At 39.0% G+C, this 19010-nt stretch overlaps 1 protein-coding gene across 46 annotated transcripts in view; it reads left to right on the top strand.

The window, feature by feature from the left end:
• The window catches only part of NRCAM (neuronal cell adhesion molecule), a 311070-nt gene that overhangs the window by 255407 nt on the left and 36653 nt on the right, over positions 1–19010 (top strand). For 31 of the 46 annotated variants that reach the window (XM_060414706.1, XM_060414703.1, XM_042248556.2 and 28 more), the window contains 10 exons: positions 155–298; positions 1700–1811; positions 4166–4332; positions 4747–4894; positions 7521–7645; positions 9645–9746; positions 15723–15920; positions 16018–16088; positions 17202–17427; positions 17808–17923. In XM_060414706.1, coding sequence (XP_060270689.1) covers positions 155–298; positions 1700–1811; positions 4166–4332; positions 4747–4894; positions 7521–7645; positions 9645–9746; positions 15723–15920; positions 16018–16088; positions 17202–17427; positions 17808–17923 — 1409 coding nt within the window. Of the gene's footprint in view, positions 1–154; positions 299–1699; positions 1812–4165; positions 4333–4746; positions 4895–7520; positions 7646–8081; positions 8112–9644; positions 9747–15722; positions 15921–16017; positions 16089–17201; positions 17428–17807; positions 17924–19010 lie in introns of all 46 variants that reach the window. The other 15 variants (XM_060414691.1, XM_060414682.1, XM_060414689.1 and 12 more) reach the window with 1 other exon arrangement.

Below are 19010 nucleotides of genomic sequence, written 5' to 3'. Positions count from 1 at the left end.
AGGAAATTAATGGTTGCTGCCTGGTTGTTGGTTTTCCTTCTCACTGCATATATACCTAAATCAGTCTTCTGCTTACTCTAAATTAGACCTCAAGTTGTACCTCTTTTAAGTAAATAGGAATGAATGTATACTTTTTGTTTTTATATCCAAACAGTTGCCCCTGATGACCCCAGCAGAAAAATAGATGGCGACACCATTATTTTTTCCAAAGTTCAAGAAAGATCAAGTGCAGTGTATCAGTGCAATGCCTCTAACGAATATGGATATTTACTGGCAAATGCATTTGTGAATGTGCTGGGTAAGCGCTCCCTTTATTAAAGACATGGCAAATTCAATAAATGACCATTGTTGTTTTTCATTCATTCAGCAGAAATACATTAAGCATCTGCTATGCAGTGGCATGGAGAAGGCAATGGCACTCCACTCCAGTACTGTTGCCTGGAAAATCCCGTGGATGAAGGAGCCAGGCAGGCTACAGTTGATGGGGTCGCTACAAGTCGGATACCACTGAACGACTTCACTTTCACTTTTCACTTTCATGCATTGGAGAAGGAAATGGCAGCCCACTCCAGTGTTCTTGCCTGGAGAATCCCAGGGACGAGGGAGCCTGGTGGGCTGCCGTCTATGGGGTCACACAGAGTCGGACACGACTGAAGCGACCTAGCAGCAGCAGCAGCAGCATGCAGTGGCATAGAACTTGGAACTGGAAAGGATATAGGAAGATAGATAAGATACAATCTGATGGTTACATTGTGTCAAACCTCTCAAAAGGAAAAGAGCATTGGTTTGCTCTTAATAACTGAATGTGACTATTGTACCATCCTTAGAAACTGATAAGGCAAATGAAAATTTCATGATTCTGATTTTTAAAAATCAGTTGTTAATCATAATGTTTAGCATTGATCTAAGTCACAGATGTACATTTATTTATCAATTCATAATAATATGTTTAGAAAACTATGACATAAATGTTCTGAAGTGATTGGTTTTTGTGAACATTATATTTCCCTTATGAAACAAAAATGACCAAAATACCAGATTTGTTAGAAGCAAAATTTAGATGAGAATGTTTTTCATGATACCAAGAAATTATATTTCAACTCTTTAAGTGGAGTAGGCTCCCTTTCAAATAGAATTAAGGTCAGGAAGCCAACCAATATGTGGTATTTTTTCCTTCATGCATGCTTGAAACGAAGGTCAGTAAAATCACATGAAGAGCTGAGCCATCACGATGTTGATGGACATACAGGAAGCGGTTCCGATTCTGGTTGTGTTTTGACAACCAGAAAAAAGCGTTCTGCTTTTTCTGCCAACTTGTGTGTTCTGATGGGCCATTCAACAAAAAATGTATTTAGCCATTATTCTGTGCCAGATACTGTGCTGATTTATGGAGAGAAGACAGTAAAAAGTCCCATTCTTTGCCTGCAAGGAACTCACAGTGTAGTAGGAGATATAAAGAAATCAGTTATCACAAGCTATGCTTGAGTAAGATGCAAACGTGAGGCAGAGGGAGAAAACTTGTGTTTTTCCACCTTGAGTGACCAGTCGGGTCATACCTGCCTGAGAACCTAAGGGGAGAGATACATTGGCTGTGCCTTACTATGAACTCTAATGACCTTAAAAAGATGCAGAAATACACAGTGGGCCTAAATGTTTATTTTATCTTACTATTTACTTCACCTTTTCACAACATTTTTAGCTGAGCCACCACGAATCCTTACGTCTGCAAACACACTCTACCAGGTCATCGCAAACAGACCTGCCTTACTGGACTGTGCCTTCTTTGGGTCTCCTCTGCCTGCCATCGAGTGGTAAGTAGTGGTCCTGTCTGTTTGTCATATTTACATTTGCTAGAGCTTTCAAATTTCTCAGTATGTAGGGTTTTAGTCAGAGCACAGATAGGAGAAAAAGCAGGGAAGAATCCATCATCTTATTAATTATTAAATGTACTCACAAATATTTATTAACGACTTGCTCTCTGCTAAATACTGTCACTTGGATAATCTTCTTGGCAGTATGCTTTGTCCACCCTAGAAGGATATATAAATGTTTTTGAAAGAAAAATTAAAATTACAGTGCCACGGTATCACCTGGGATGTCATGAATGATGGCTGGAGAGATAGGTTGAGGGACATTCCTTGATCATAAAATATCATCTGAAGTGAGAGCAGGGTCCATAAGCTTAAAAACAGAATTTGCTATTACCGGTGTTCCCCTCCCACTGAGCATGCTGGCTTGGATCCAGCCAAGCTCCTTCCATGTCTTTCACTCCCTCCTTAGACCATTCCATTTCACATATCCCTCCTGGTACTAGTCCTGTTCATCCTTCCAGCTTGCTTTAGCCTGAGCTGAAAGAGACAATGCCAAGAGAAGCAACCAGTCAGAAAGAATGAGTGAAAGAAAGTTGGAACATTCATTTATGGATCCTCTGTCAGCTGGCAGACACTGTGTGGGGCTTTACATCTTGCTGTGGGATTAAAGCCAGGTATTGGATTAAAACACAAACATGAATGCTTATGCAGAAAATTTCCTAGCAAAGGAGAAGAGTTAATGCTTAGTCTTACACCTCTTTTCATCCATCCTCACTTCTTCTTCTGAACTTTTTATTTTGTGCTGGGGGTATGGTCAATTAACAATATTGTAATCGTTTCCGGTGGACAGCAAAGGGACTCAGCCATACATATACGTGTATCCATTCTCCCCCAAGCCCCTCTCCCATCCAGGCTGCCATATAACATTGAGCAGAGTTCTATGTGCTATACAGTAGGTTCTTGTTGGTTATCTATTTTAAATATAGCAGTGTGTGCATGTCCATCCCAAGTGAAAGTCACTCAGTCTTGTCCGACTCTTTGCAACCCCTGGACCTGTCAGGCTCCTCTGTTCATGGGATTCTCCAGGCAAAAATCCTGGAGTGGGTAGCCATTCCCTCCTCCAGGGGATCTTCCAAATCTAGGGTTGAACCCAGGTCTCCCACATTGCAGGCAGATCCTTCACGGTCTGAGCCCCTAGGGAAGCCCATCCCAAACTCCCTAACTGTCCCTTCCGCCTGCAACCAAAGTTCATTCTCTAAGTCTGTGAGTCTATCCTCACTTCTCTTGATGCTAGCCCAGAAGCTGAATGTAGATATACTTTACATGTATGCTTGTTTCTTTTTCCTCTCTGAATATTTTTCTATTTATACTCTCAAAAGTACAACCCTTTTAACCTTGATGTTGAAATCTCAGATGCAGATGCAGATGGAGTTACAGACACATCACTGTAGGAGGAAAAGGTCAAAAGGAGCAGTCTTCATTTTGTCTGTTTTTTCATTTATTAGAGATAAAGTAGATAATAATGTGATTATTAAATTATGAACCTCTCATAATGAAAATTATCATTCAGTTCAGTCGCTCAGTTGTGTCCAACTCTCTGCGACCCCATGAATCGTAGCACACCAGGCCTCCCTGTCCATCACCATCTCCCGGAGTTCACTCAGACACACATCCATCGAGTCCGTGATGCCATCCAGCCATCTCATCCTGGGTCGTCCTCTTCTCCTTCTGCCCCAATCCCTCCCAGCATCAGAGTCTTTTCCAATGAGTCAACTCTTTGCATGAGGTGGCCAAAGTACTGGAGCTTCAGCTTCAACATCATTCCTTCCAAAGAAAGCCCAGGGTTGATCTCCTTCAGAATGGACTGGTTGGGTCTCCTTGCAGTGCAAGGGACTCTCAAGAGTCTTCTCCAACACCACAATTCAAACGCATCAATTCTTCAGCGCTCAGCCTTCTTCACAGTCCAACTCTCACATCCATACATGACCACAGGAAAAACCATAGCCTTGACTAGACAGACCTTAGTCAGCAAAGTAATGTCTCTGCTTTTGAATATGCTATCTAGGTTGGTCATAACTTTTCTTCCAAGGAGTAAGCATCTATTATCACCCTTATTTTTTAAGCACCATTTATCACTGAGTCCTCTGGTTTGTCATCCCCTCTTTGCATTGACCCCTACCCCCACCCCAACCCCACTTACTGGCACGCATGCAGTGTGCTTACACAGATTTGAAGTCTGTGAGCATCATCTGGTAATGCAGATCATGATGTGTTGACCTTAAACAGGGTATTTTATGTCTGACTTCAAACTATGATGTGTTTTTCTTCTCATTGTGATGGTTTTCATAATGAAGGTTTAAGGACGCTAAAGGGAGTGCTCTTCGTGAAGATATTTATGTTTTACATGAAAATGGAACTTTGGAAATTCCTGTGGCCCAGAAGGACAGTACAGGAACTTATACATGTGTTGCACGGAATAAGTTAGGAATGGCAAAGAATGATGTTCACCTGGAAATCAAAGGTGAGGCAAGGTGGCAAACATTTTTTATATATTATGTGTCTTTGAGCAAATTTCCCAGGTTTTTAAAAAAATTTATTTAAGTATAATTGATTTAAATGTGCTAATTTCTGCTGTACAGCAAAGTGATTCAGCTATATATATATGTGTATATATGTGTATATATACATACATTCTTTTTCATATTCTTTTCCATTGTGTTTATCACAGCATTTGGATATAATTCCCTGTGCTACACAGTAGAACCTTGTTGTTTATCCATCCGATATGTAATATTTTGCATCTGCTAATCCCAAACTTCCAATCCATTCCTCCTCCACCGTCCCCTGCCTTGACAACCACAAGTCTGTTCTCTGTATTTTGAGTTTGTTAAATTCTCCAACTTTGGCAATGAATAACAGTAACTTTCCATTTCAGATCCAACAAGGATCATTAAACAGCCTGAATATGCAGTTGTGCAAAGAGGGAGCACTGTGTCCTTTGAATGCAAAGTGAAACATGATCACACCTTAATCCCCACTGTCACGTGGCTGAAAGACCACGGGGAGCTGCCCAATGATGGAAGGTATCTGAAGACAATGCCTTTCCTTTTTCATCCTTCTCTCTTTAAGCTGCTCTTGAACTAGAGGTTTATTTTATAGTGACTTTTTTGAAGATTTGTTGACGTGGACCATTTTTAAAGCCTTTATTAAATTTGTTACAATATCATTTCTATTCCATGTTTTTTGCTTGAGGCATGTGGGATCTTAGCTCTCTGACCAGGGGTTGAACCCTCATCCCCCTGCCATGAAAGGCAAAGTCTTAACCAGTGGACTGCCAGGGAAGTCCCTGTATAGTGACTTAATGATTATGCTTTTAAAATTTCTGCTCTGTCCTCAAAGTAGATATACATTTCCTTTCCTTGCTGTAAATTGTTCAGACCTAGAAAGGTATCAAGTTATGGAAATAAGACCCTGAGAATGTGTGTCTATTTTTGTGTGTGGGTGTACTATGTAATTCAGGATGCAAAAATTCCTTTCAGATCTTGGATGACGTCCGTTGTTTTCTGCCATGTACAGTGCAGTCTCAACAGATGTTCTCATTCCCTTTTACAAATAAGCAGAAATGTGATCTCTTTAATCATCAGCGTGCCTGAATCCTCATCAGTATTTTACAGGACTCTAGTTTTTATTTGGATGGGGAGTTTTCTTTTCATTTTACCTAAAGCCAATAGAAGGAGGAGGAGAAAAATAAAACAAGTAAAGAATTTGAAAGAGCCTGAGCATGCTGCATTCCTCTAGCTTGGAATGGAGGAAAGGTCATGCCCATTTTCAGGTGGGTTTGATGAAGTACACAGTTGAATGGGAGAATTTTAGCAGATACAGGGGGGCTACAGTCATCACCCCAGTGGGAAGGAATGCTATCTGCTGGTAGAAATGGTTTCTGTGGCTTTTTTTCAACTGTGCCTTAATGCTGCCCTCTTGCCTGTAAATGTTCCTTAAAAGAACTATGTGGCCTTTTCTGTGCCCAGGGTTTCCATCTAGTTCTGTGCTTCAACTGATCAGTTTTATCTCTGGGATCTGAACTGATAAAGATGAAAAGGAAGTATGAAGAAATGACCATTGGACTAAATTAGCTAAAGGTTTAGCTTGGAAATCCCCTCTGAAGACAGTTAATGATTTATGTGGCTTCATTAAACCATGCATGAATCCTATTTGCATAGATTTTTGACCTACTAGGTAAACTGTCATGCTTACAAGAAACTTCTAGAAAACTCTTCTTAATGACTGGTGATCTAAATCTTCCTGTTTCTAGTGATAAACCTGATTGGTATTGTTTGTATTTATTTTCTTCTATTCCAAATCATTTCTCCTATTGTAAATTATGCATATGGAAAAATGATACAAAGTTTCTGCAGTAAATGATGAATTCTTTAGCCATAAAAAAATGAAATAATGCCATTTGCAGCAACATGGATGGATCTAGAATTATCATACTAAGTGAAGTAAGTCAAAGAAAAATACCATATGATATCGCTTATATGTGGAATCTAGAAAAATGATACAAATGAACTTATTTATAAAACAGAAATAGAATCACAGACTTAGAAAACAAATTTACAGTTACCAAAGGTGAAAGGGATAGGGGTGGAGTAAATTGGGAATTGGGGATTACCAGATGCACACTACTGTATGTAAAATAGATGAACAACAAGAACCTACTGTATAGTACAGGGAATTATATTTAGCATCTTGTAATAACCTATAACAGAAAAGAATCTGAAAAAGAGAATATGTGTATATATGTACATATATACTCATTATTTATATTCTTACTCATTTATATATATTTGAGTAAGTGAATGAAGAAGCTCAGTCATGTCCAACTGTTTGTGACCCCATGGACTCCTCTGTCCATGGAATTTTCCAGGAAAGAGTACTAGAGTGGGTTGCTGTTTCCTTCTCCAGGGGATCTTCCTGACCCAGGGATCGAACCCAGGTCTCCCGCATTGCAGGCAGATGCTTTACCATCTGAACCACCAGGGAAGTCCCAAAAATATTTCTCTGAACCCCTTTTGGGCGGGGAGGGCAAGAATATTGGAGTGGGTTGCCATTCCCTTCTCCAGGAGATCTTCCCGACCCAGGGATTGAACCTGGTCTCCCGCATTGCAAGCAGATGCTTTCCCATCTGAGCCACCAGGGAAGTCTATATATATTTAAATATATATATATAACTGAATCACTTTTCTGTATACGTGAAACATTGTAAATCAACTATATATACTTCAATGAAAAATAACAATAATTATAACTTTAACTTATTTAAAAATATACACTTTGTTAAAAATTGAGCTAGATGAGTGGTAGTCCCAGAAGCCATAGGAAAGCCCTTTAGTCAGGATAACTGGAACTGCCCCCACCTCAGCCCCTGGTCTTGAGGAAGTGCCTAAAACTCCAGAGGCATGGTTAAAAACCACTGGACCAGAGGACTTGTCATCATTTCAAAACAAGCTTCTCATTCATTCAAAATATTTTCCAACTATAATCATTATCAAAGTGACATGTATTGTACAGGATTTTAGCTCTGATGTGCTGCTAATCTTCATCATCTTTCCCTTCTATCAAATTCACCGTTGCTTTCATGCCAGTAAAATGGTTATGGGGTGTGGTTGGGTGTCCATTTCAGCCGCTCTGAACGTGTGATAATTGCAGGTTCACTGTTGACAAGGACTATTTGGTGGTCGCTGATGTCAACGATGATGATGGTGGGACCTACACATGTGTGGCCAACACAACTCTGGACAACGTTTCGGCCAGTGCTGTGCTTAGCGTTGTCGGTAAGAACTACAACACGTATAGTACAACTGGCTGCCCTGTTTTAGATTGAAAGGAAAAATTGTCAATTGTAACCATTTTCTTGTTACAGTTTTACCATTTTACAGGTGAGTTAAATACCCACATCTTTTTTGAAAGATTCCTTTGAGGAAATAATTCCAGCCTAAATGTACCCTGTAGCAGCACTGGAATTAAAATGGTGGTTATGCATATTAATGATATTTTTATAAGACAGAGCAGTTAATCTACTTTTATTTAAAATTGAAGAGGTTTTACCCCCAAATTGTTACTGTATGTTTATCAATGCCATGCCTTGCAGCTAAACATAAGGCTCAGTTTTATAATCTTAATCATGCTCCGTCTTTGTCTTTTTGTGCTATCTTATATCTTTCCATTACTAATTTTGATTAAAATCGTTTATATTACTGTCCTTTCTAGCTCCTACTCCAACTCCAGCTCCCATTTACGGTAAACTAATATGAGTCCTTTTTCTCTGTTTTCTTTTGAACAATTTCACACATGCAGAAAAATTCCTTTACTTTCTTAACTCTATCACGTCATTGTGTTTCTTTAAGGAAAGCGGCTCTGTCAGATGTTCAGCTGTGTTGTCCATTTACTGCTGTGAATCATTTTTCATTATAACCCTGGAACTTCTCACTGCATATATTACCACTCAGTTCCAAGCATTTCATGTGTTATTACAAAGTCATTGAATTTAATGAAAGTCCCTCTTTGATATCGTTTCTTTGTAAAGTAGCATAGTGCTTTTCAGAAGCTATTGTCCACATTTTACAGACAGGAAAAGCAATTTCATATATCATTCCACAAATTAGATCTTCAATCTATTAAAAGTTGTTTTGGAAAGCTAAATGTTGTTTGGGGGTTCCCTTTTCAAGAAATTTACATAGGAAAACAATGGATGTCTAGAACAACATTTGACCTTTGTGTCAGAGAAAACCACCGATTCACTGTATTCACAGAAGATAAATCACTAAAGATAGACAAAAAAAAGGACACTTTCATATCATGTTGATTTTTCTGAGTTGGAAAAATAAATCAGAATTTTTTTCCTGAAATCATTTTGACTAAAGAACCCTCATCTTTTTTCAGTGTTAAATACAGAAATTAATTTTGTGGCAAAAACTCAGCTGGATTTTACAGATACCATGAATTATACTATAGAATAGCTGTCCTTTATAGACATTTACTGCTTCTTTACTAGTATCAAAGAAGTGCTTACATTTTTATATGGCTTCTGGTTTGTCCAAGAGCCAGAGGTACTGCCAAGAGCAAGGTCAGGAAAAGACCCAAGGGGAACATTAACTCTCTGGATTTCAAATGCACCATTAGAAGAGGCAGACATGCTTCTGGGACACCTTCATCCCAACAGGTGTCTATACCCTGGTGTCCTCTGAGAATAAACACACCTCCCCATATGCCTGACGAGTACTGAGCATCCACATAAGGTATGCATGCTAAGGGCTAGCTGCATAGCATCAATTTTATAATTCCCTTAAAGATATGAATATTCTTCAAGTGCCCCAAAATCTGTAGTTTAGCATGTTTCAGGAAGAATATTTGCAGCTTCTTTCAACAGTACATGCATTTACCTGTATTTTGTTTTTCAGTGTTTGCCATTCTCTGTTTCCCATTTGTTAGAAATTCAGCTTCCATATTATCGTTTCTGTTTGTGCTTGTCTGTGTCTATGAAAAGACACACACTGAGAGTGCTGGAGAACCATACTTGTCCATCCCACTGGCTTTGGTGACAAGGGAGTTAGTTTCATTTGAAAAAGATACAAACAGAGCTCATTGAGGGGTTCTCCTGGGTGTGTGTGTGTGTTCCCAGCAGCCTCAGCTGTTTTCATTTCCTTTCGGTTGCATGCTCGTTGGCCATTGCGTGCTCTGTGTCTTTAAGAGTCCCCTCTGTGAACAATAGCGCAAGTAATGGAGAACCTCAAGGTCGGATGGCTAACTATGATGTATGTGTTTGATCTACAGATGTCCCAAATCCTCCCTTTGATTTAGAATTGACAGATCAACTCGACAGGAGTGTTCAGCTGTCATGGACCCCAGGCGATGACAACAATAGTCCTATTACAAGTATGTGATGTCATTTGCTTTTTCACTGATAAACTTTATGATTATTTTCAAAGCATTCTGTCACATGCAATTGAAATTTCCCACAGAGATATTTCCTGGCATCCTCTGCTTCATTTCTCATGGAACCAAAACATTTATTTATGGCTCACCTCTCCTCAGAGCTGGAGTCATTCTTGGTTGCAGTTTCTGGTTTGGGACACTGATGGATAAAGATGTTAATTAAGTGAATAGACTGTCCTTTTGTGTTAAAGATCCATAAGAATCACCCTCAATTTCTACCAAAGTGGGAAGATATTTTGCCCATTCATATGGGAGAAAATAACAGAAAGACCAGTCTAAATCTTAGAACATTGAGACTTGGTAAGTAAAGTGACTTTTCAAACCCTCAGCTGGTAACAGAACTCAGTGTAGACATCTGAGGTGTCTTTCTTTCCCTTAGCCCTTGCTATAAAGTGACACATTCACCAGTGTTAACTCCTCAAACTCCTCACTTTGATGACATCAGCCTAGAGAGGTTATTTGGGAAAGAGCCCCTGGAAGATAAAAGGAAGAGAAAGCATCAGTAGGCAGGAAAGAGCTTCAGATTGTAACGCAGGTCTGATGTCTGTGAAAGGAGAGAGGAAGGAGGAGTGTGTGGGAGAACTCTCAGACTCCAGTACAGATCGTCTCAGCCAGGTCAGCGAGGACCCCAGGGGGAAGTTCCGCAGAGGGTGGGGTTGAGTCTAGGGCCCTTGCTGTGCTCAGTCACTGGACTGGCTCAGGTAGAGAGTGGCCTCACGGGAACGCCGCAGCTGATCCCTGGGAAAGGGGCACAGACAGAGCCTGCTGTTGACATTCCTGGTAGTGGGTTCTCTCTCGAAAAGAGATCTGAGTACTGCATGTATATGTATGTGTACATATGCATGTATACATATATACATATATATATAGACACTGTACAGTAATAATTTTTTTTATCTTATTTGTGTCCTCAACTAAAATATACAGTCCATATGGGCAGAGATTTTTGACTAACTTGTTTCAGAAGAATTCCTGGTATATAACAGGTACTCAATAGGTATTTGTTGAATGAATGAAGAGTAGAAATGCCTTGAAATCTGATGGGGTCATTTTAACCTGGGTAAAAAAAAGTCTCTAAGCATCCTCACCAGCCAAGTCTGGCTAATATACTGGATGAACAGGAAGACTTGGCATGAATGAAATGAGTGTTCTGATCAAGGACTGAAAATCCACCGAGAAAGGACCTACACTAAAGAACAGAAGACAGAGGAGAGGCTTTTGCTTAATTTCATTGGAACTATTCTGCTTTACAGCAGGTATAATAAATCAACATGCGCATCATTTCAGAATCATCTTAGTCACTGGAAAGCAATTTAGTCTTCATGCAGCATAAACATATTACAGACTTGTGTCTACTCTCTTAAGTATCCGTTTGATTTTAAAACTTGTAAGCTTGTCCATAGTCTAATTTTACTAAGCTCTTCCAGTATCCTTACAGCATGGTCCCTCACCTGATTTCATTCTCTAGACTGATGTCATCAAGGTGAGGCGTTAACACTGGTGAATGTGTCACTTTAGAGCAAGGGCTAATGGAAAGAAAGACACCTCAGATGTCTGCACTGAGCTCTGTTACTGGTTGCGGGTTTGAAAAGTCACTTTACTTACCTAACCCTGTGAAAGGACAGAGGAAGGAGTGTGTGGGAGAACTCTCAGACTCCAGTACAGATTGTCTCAGCCAGGTCAGCAAGGACCCCAGGGGGAAGTTCCGCAGAGGGTGGGGCGCTACCCACACTAACCCTAACCCTCCATATACATGTATATATTGACGCTGCACACATTTAGTTCTGTCTCTGCGTCTGCTTTCTAGAGGAGTCAAATATAAGCATATATATACACACGGCTGTGTGTGTCCATGTTTAGGCCACACAAAGAGCAAAGTAGGAGAAGGAGATTAAAGAATACAGGGGTAAAGGATATAATTACAAGCAAGGTGGTTATGAAAAGCTATGTTAATAAGGTAGCATTTCTCTGGAAAACAGTTTGGATTTTCCTTAAAAAAAAAAAAACTGAAAATAGAGTTGCCATGTGATCCAGCAATCCCATCCCTGTGCACATATCCAGAAAAGATGAAAGCCCTAATTCAAAAAGACACATGTACCCCAGTATTCATTGCAGCACATTGGCAGTTTACAATAATCTGCCAAGACATAGAGGTAACTTAAGTGTCCATCAACACGTGAATGCGTGAAGAAAATGGAATACTACTCAGCCGTCAAAAATGAAGTAATGCCATTTGCAGCAACAACGGATGGGCCTAGAAATTATCATGCTAAGTGAAGTAAGACAGAGAAAACAAATCTTACATGATATCACTTATATATGGATCTAAAAAACAATGCAAATGAACATATCTACAAAACAGAAGCAGACTCATAGACATAGAAAATAAATGTATGATTACCAAAGGGAAAGGCGGAAGGCAGAAATTAGGAATTTGGGATTAACAGGTTTACACTACTGTATATGAAATAGATGAACAAGGATTTGCTGTTTAGCACAGGGAGCTATATTCAATATATTGTAATAAACTGTAATGGAAAAGAATGAGAAATGATTATAGTTACACTCATCTATATATGTATTACCAAATCACTTTTCTATATATCTGAAACTAGTACAATATTGTCAATCAACTATGCTTCAATTACAAAATAATCAATTTTTTAAAAAGAAGGTAATGTTTGTGTATGCCAGTTAACACGTGAAGAGGGAGGTACTGAACACGCTGTGTAGTTATCTGAAGGAAGAGTTTCCCGGGGAGAGCGAGAGAAAGGACAAAGACCCTGAGATAGGAGCGTGTCTGCTCAGAAGCCCCTGTAGCTGGAGTGAAATGAACAAGAGGAAGTGAAGTAGGAGAGAAGGTCAAAGAGGCAGGGAGTTGGTGGGTGGAGTGGGATGTGCATGTGTAGGGCTGTGTAGTCCACTGTAGGGGTTGGGAAGGAATTGGAGGGACTTAAATAGAGGAATGGATCACGCTGGGATTCCCCAATGGCTCAGCAGCAAAGAATCCCCTGCAATGCAGGAGAAACAGGATCAAGCTCTGGGTTGGGAAGATCCCCTGGAGAAGGAAATGGCAATCCACTGCACTTGCCTGGGAAATCCCATGGACAGAGGAGCCTGGCAGGCTACAGACCATGGGGTTGCAAAAGAGTCAGACATGACTTTGTGAGTAATCAACAGTGGATCACACTGGCTATTCTACTGAAAATAGTCTATAGAGAAACAAGAGGATAGCAGGGTGGCGAGACCAAGCAGGACCATGGTTCTCAAATCATACATTGAAATACCATGCAGAACCTCAGCAAACTCACAGGCGTGCCTCCAGATGTTAAATTTGTGATTTTTAAATTTGGGTTTTTTTTTAAATACAGTGACATCTGTCAGACACCCCATGAAATACTAGCTGGAGGTAGTTCACAGCTTCGATATTAATAGTGCTATGTCACATTGTGACAATGTCATATCTCTGCAAAGCCTTTGCTGTGATAAAAAGCAAGTACTGTGTGAAAATCACTGTGAAACAGGGAAGGAGGAAGGTGGTATCTAATTTGTTGACAAGGTTAGATAAGTTATGTGGTTTCCTGTTCATTTTAAGTTAAGACATAAACACTTATTAGTTTACATGGACCTAACTCCTTACTACTTGGAAATGTTAGGTATTTCTTTTGACCTAAAGGAGCCATGAAAAAAAGTACTGGGACACTAAGCCTACTACAACCTAGAAGTTTGGGAACTTGTGAGTTAGGAGGTTATGCAGTAATTCACACAAGAAATCTTCAAGTCTTATATTAGCTCATGGAGATGGAGAAGCTGAGAAATGGTAGGCTTAAATTTTGCATATATTTTAAAAATACAGCCAACAGGACTGTTGAGCATTTGAGAGAAAGAGAGGAGTCAAAAAGGACTTCAAAAGATTCTGACCTGAGTTGTCACTACCAGTTGGGCTGAAGATTGGGATCAGTCTTGGTTACATCTAATTTGAGATGCCGTACTCAGCAAACAAGTGGAATTCTTGAGTAGGTGATTAAGTATCCAAGACTGCAGTTCAGGGGAGAGATAGAGGCTAAACATATAAATGTGAAGGTCATCGGTTTATGAAACTGGTGATCACTAGCAAATTAACGTAGATTAGAAGGAGAATTCTAAGTGATGAGCTTATGAGCAGTGCAACACATATTTCTGGTTCATTTTTGTATCTATAATTCGTATCATGGTACATGGCAAGTAGTAGATAATTAACGAATATCTAAATACCCTTTTTTCCATTTATTTTTTAATTGAAGTATACTTGATTTGCAAAGTTGTTAGTTTCATGTGTACAGCAGAATGACTCAACTTATACCTATTTTTTCACATTCTAGGTTATTACAAAATATTGAGTATAGTTTCCTGTGCTGTACCATATGTCTTTGTTGGTTATCTCTTTTATATAGGGTACTGTGTTTATGTCGGTCCCAAACTCCTCATTTATCCCTCCCCCTACATTTCCCCTTTGATAACCATAAGTTTGTTTTCCATGTCTATAGGTCTATTTCTGTTTTGTATATAAGTTCATTTGCATCATTTCTTTTGGATTAAGCAACATTGTATATTTATATATAAGCAATATTGTAGATTAAGCAATATTGTATATTTGTCTTTCTCTGCCTGGTTTATTTCACTTAATATCGTAATGTCTAGGTCCATCCATGTTGCCACATGTGGCATTATGTCATTCTTTTAATGGCTGAGTAATATTCCATTGTATTTATGTACTGCATCTTCTTTATGCATTCATCTGTCAATGGGCATCTAGACTGCTTCTGTATTTTGGCTGTTGTAAATAGTACTGCATTGAGCTGTTGTAAATAGTGCTGCATTGTAGTGCATTCATCTTTTCGAATAAATACCTGTTTTTACAAGGATAAAATACACATACCACAAAATTTTAATAGAGACAAGAGAGAAGGTATCCATTAAAAAGTAAGTCTTCCTCCCACCCCGATTCTCAGTTCCTCCAGTGACACCAGTATTACAGTCTGTGTCCTCTGAGAAGTAACACATGTACATTTAAGCACATGTGTATGTGTGTATGTCATAGTAAATCGTTTTACGTTTACACAACTGTGGTATCCAGCACACATTGGATCGTGTTCTAAACCCTTCTTGGTTTCACTTAATACATTTTAGAAATCATTCTGTTTCAGTACATGTGGAGCAGCCCTATTCATTTTTTACAGCTGCAGAATATTCCATTGTGTGGATGCATCATAATTTATTTAATCAGTGTTCTGCTAATGAACATTTAGTTTGTTTGCAATTAGGTTGTTTCACTTGCAAACAATGCTGCCATGTGGATTCCTTTTCATGTATTTTTGAACATATGCATAAGCACATTTATTCAAAATAAATTGCTGGAAGCACAGTTTCTCAACCAAAGGATATCTGAGTTAAATATTGTTAGATCTTCTAAACTGTGCTCCATTGAAGTTGTACCAATTCATGCTTCCCGCAAAGTATAAGAATGCCCATTTCCCTATGTCCAACTCCACAAAGTATGTTAAATGCTTGATTGTTGCCAGTCTATGTAGTGGGAAATGGTATCTTCTTGTATTTAATTTAACTTCTCCTGTTGTGGAAAACAAAAATCAGTCCATTTTTTCATTGTTTAAACTTTCCTAGAAATATGTGGGTCACTTCTGAATAATTTCAATGCAACATGCTAAAGAAAGAATACCAAACATTATTGGATCTGCTTAAATGTTGAGGACGATAATAGGACTCTGAAGTCAAAATATCCCAGTGATTTTTTCTTGAAAGTGAGATAACTCATGTTTGGCTGCTCTTGTTAGATTATCTTGTTCATTATCCTAGTAACCTACCGTTGGGTGAATGAGTTCATGTCTTGGGTTTGTTGCATGTATGTGGTATGGCCAGAATTCATCATTGAGTATGAAGATGCAATGCATGAGCCAGGGCTGTGGCACCACCAAGCTGAAGTTCCTGGAACACAGACCACAGCCCAGCTGAAGCTGTCGCCCTATGTCAACTACTCCTTCCGAGTGATGGCGGAAAACAACCTGGGGAGGAGTCTGCCCAGCGAGGCATCTGAGCAGTATTTGACTAAAGCTGCAGGTAAAGCAGGACCTCTGTGATATGAAATAAAATAGAAAAGTTTTCCAGTGTTTGCAAAAGATCAACGCTTACGAGTGTATGGCTGCTTGACTTCTAGAACCTGATAAAAATCCCACAGCGGTGGAAGGGCTGGGATCAGAGCCAGATAATTTGGTGATTACATGGAAGGTGAGCTATGTCTGAAATCTTCAATTTTCCTCAGTATATTTAGAGTGGAAAGAAAAGTTGTTTTTTTATTTTTTTTTTAATTGGAGGAAATTTTCTTTACAATGTTGTGTTGGTTTCTGTCATATAACAACTCGAATCGGCCATAGTTATACATATATCCGCTGTCTCGTGATCCTCCTTCCCCTCCCCATCCCAGAAAGTTTTTTTAAAATAATATCCGTATTAAAAATCCCCTTTCATCCATTTTGGGGACTCTTTATTTATTTATAGTGTAGTAGTTAAAAGCTTGATCCTTGGAGCCAAAATGAATGGATGCTAATCCCAGCTTCGCCACTTACTGTGTAACACTTAACATCTCCATCATGTGTCTATGTGATGGGAATAGCAAAGAACCAACCTCGTAAGATTAAAGGAGTTAATGCATAGCAAGCACGTAGGATGGTGCCTGACACATATACATGCTCAATAAATGCTGACTAGAATTACCGTCATCATAAAGAACCATCTAGAAGACACGTACCAGTAGTCAACTTCTACTATTTCCTTTTTGGCCTATGTGTATTTTCTGGACTTGAAGAATTAATATATATTTACTTGTGGTTTTTTAAAACTTACTTTAGATAGGCCCATACAGGGCCATACTTAGATGCATACACTTCTGTATATACTTATATACATGCATGGAGAAACAAGACCGAATAAGCCAGTATCATTTTTTTAAAATAAAAAAGTAGTTCACAAGTTTCAGTCTCCAAGTAAAATAGAGACTGATGTACTGTCACACAAGCAGAAATACAAAAAGGAAATTACATAACTGAAAAGTTTTATGTCACCCACCCATAACTGTGAAGCCAGAATTTGAGAGGCTTGGGTGGTTTTTACTACTTCAAGATAGAAATTAACTACCTTTGAAGGGTTGATCCCAAACAAGCTATGAATCTCATCACATGTGAAAAAAAGACAAAAAGTTTCCTTGAGAAAATTGTTCATAGCTTATATTTTACTGTCTCAGTGCTCACCGTCCTTAAGTCTGGGAATTGAACTTGCCATTCCAGTATAAGATGGTGCAGTCAATCTGTTTTATAAGCTCTGATTATCTGGCTTTTCTTGTAGCCCTTGAATGGTTTTGAATCTAATGGGCCAGGCCTTCAGTACAAAGTTAGCTGGCGCCAGAAGGATGGCGATGATGAATGGACGTCTGTGGTTGTGGCAAATGTATCCAAATACATTGTCTCGGGCACCCCAACCTTTGTTCCATACCTGATCAAAGTTCAGGCCCTGAATGATGCAGGGTTTGCCCCAGAGCCAGCTGCGGTCATGGGACATTCTGGAGAAGACCGTAAGTGTCTGATGCTATTTTGTGTATATTTTCCCCCAGCAAAACAGATTACCAAGGTGCAAGTCAAGGCCATGTCCAGAGGTACTTAGATTGGGAAGGAGAGAGGCAGCAGTTATTTTGCTCAACATTTCTGCATTTAAACAGCCTACTTATATAGAAAATCAGTTCAGAATGTTGAACGTTATTGCTTTTTAAAAAGATATGTTATTCTCACAAAGTCAAATGAACAGATATCAAAAATGAAAAATTACTCTCCTGCTTGATAATTCGTAGAATAGGGTTGGGGCATGTGTCAAGTCAAAATTATGAGACAGTGACATTTTTGCATGAAATTCAAAATGACATTGATACTTCTTACCCCCCTTTCTCATCTTCCCCAGTTCCAATGGTGGCTCCTGGGAATGTGCATGTCAACGTGGTAAACAGCACCTTAGCTGAGGTGCACTGGGACCCTGTACCTCTGAAAAGTATCCGAGGACACCTGCAGGGCTATCGGGCAAGTGAAAGACACTTTTCTTGTTCTTTTCTTAGAACCTGCCCATCTAAGTGAAAGGCATGCCAGATTCACTTTTCTTGGCTGGAGGAAGCCTTGAGAGTTCATCTGGCAAGCCACCTCTGCATCATCCCAGCTAGAGTCAGATCAAAATCTCAGTGTTCACAAAGTGAGAGAAAAGTACTTTCTCCACTTATCCCACATGTAATCTAACAGTCTGCCAACTCAACAGTTAACGAATGCATTAGATGGGAAAAACTATTGTTCAGAAAGTTATAGTGTAATGAAATGCACCTAGCTTTAAAGCAATAGTGACATGTTGAACAAACAAAATTATCCTGAGAACAATGTAGACTTTTGTTGTTAATAATTTAGATTGTAGGTCAAGATCATGTAGTCCCAACTAGATCATTCTTATAAACATCAGTTTTCTTTGTTCTTGGGAAGGGTAGAAAGACCATTCATGTTTTTGATTGACAGATGGTCAAAGAACTTTCCTAGCAACCAAGAAGTCACTGCTTTGATTTGCTAAACTCTGACATCTAGAGGCCAGTTTTTGCACTGCACCACGTTCAGTTTGGCCAGATTCTGTAGATATGTTGATTTCTTTTGAAAGTGCTTTTAAACTCCTAAGAGAATTTAAGAGGACTTAATAAATAGCAATTCTGCCTTTTTATCCAAAGTTAATCAATATTTTATCTCTTCAAAATCTGTGTCTTCAATTTAATGCCAAAAAATAAGTACTTTTAATTAAGCAATGCAGTTTGGTTTAGTGAGAAAGCCATAGACTTCATAGAGGGTCTTCTTGCCTCTTGGTAGCCCAGGGGCTCATCTGTACTATAGGAATAGTCATAATAAAAGTTGTAACACCTTTGCTGTGGGTTTTAGGATTAAACTAAATGATATATTGTACTTGAAGTTGTATTAAGTCTGGAAAAGTTTGTAAATATTGGGCAGTAATCTTTAATTTTTTTCACGGGGTTGTAAAAGAGTCAGACACAACTTAGCAACTAAATAACAACAATGATTTTTACTTTTAGAATATTTTATATAAGTAAAGGACACTTAAATCCTTCTCTATGGGTCTCAT

This window comes from Ovis aries, chromosome 4 (genome assembly GCF_016772045.2).
Source record: "Ovis aries strain OAR_USU_Benz2616 breed Rambouillet chromosome 4, ARS-UI_Ramb_v3.0, whole genome shotgun sequence".
Lineage (NCBI taxonomy): Eukaryota > Metazoa > Chordata > Mammalia > Artiodactyla > Bovidae > Ovis > Ovis aries.
This window is presented reverse-complemented; position numbering and strand designations above follow the sequence as displayed.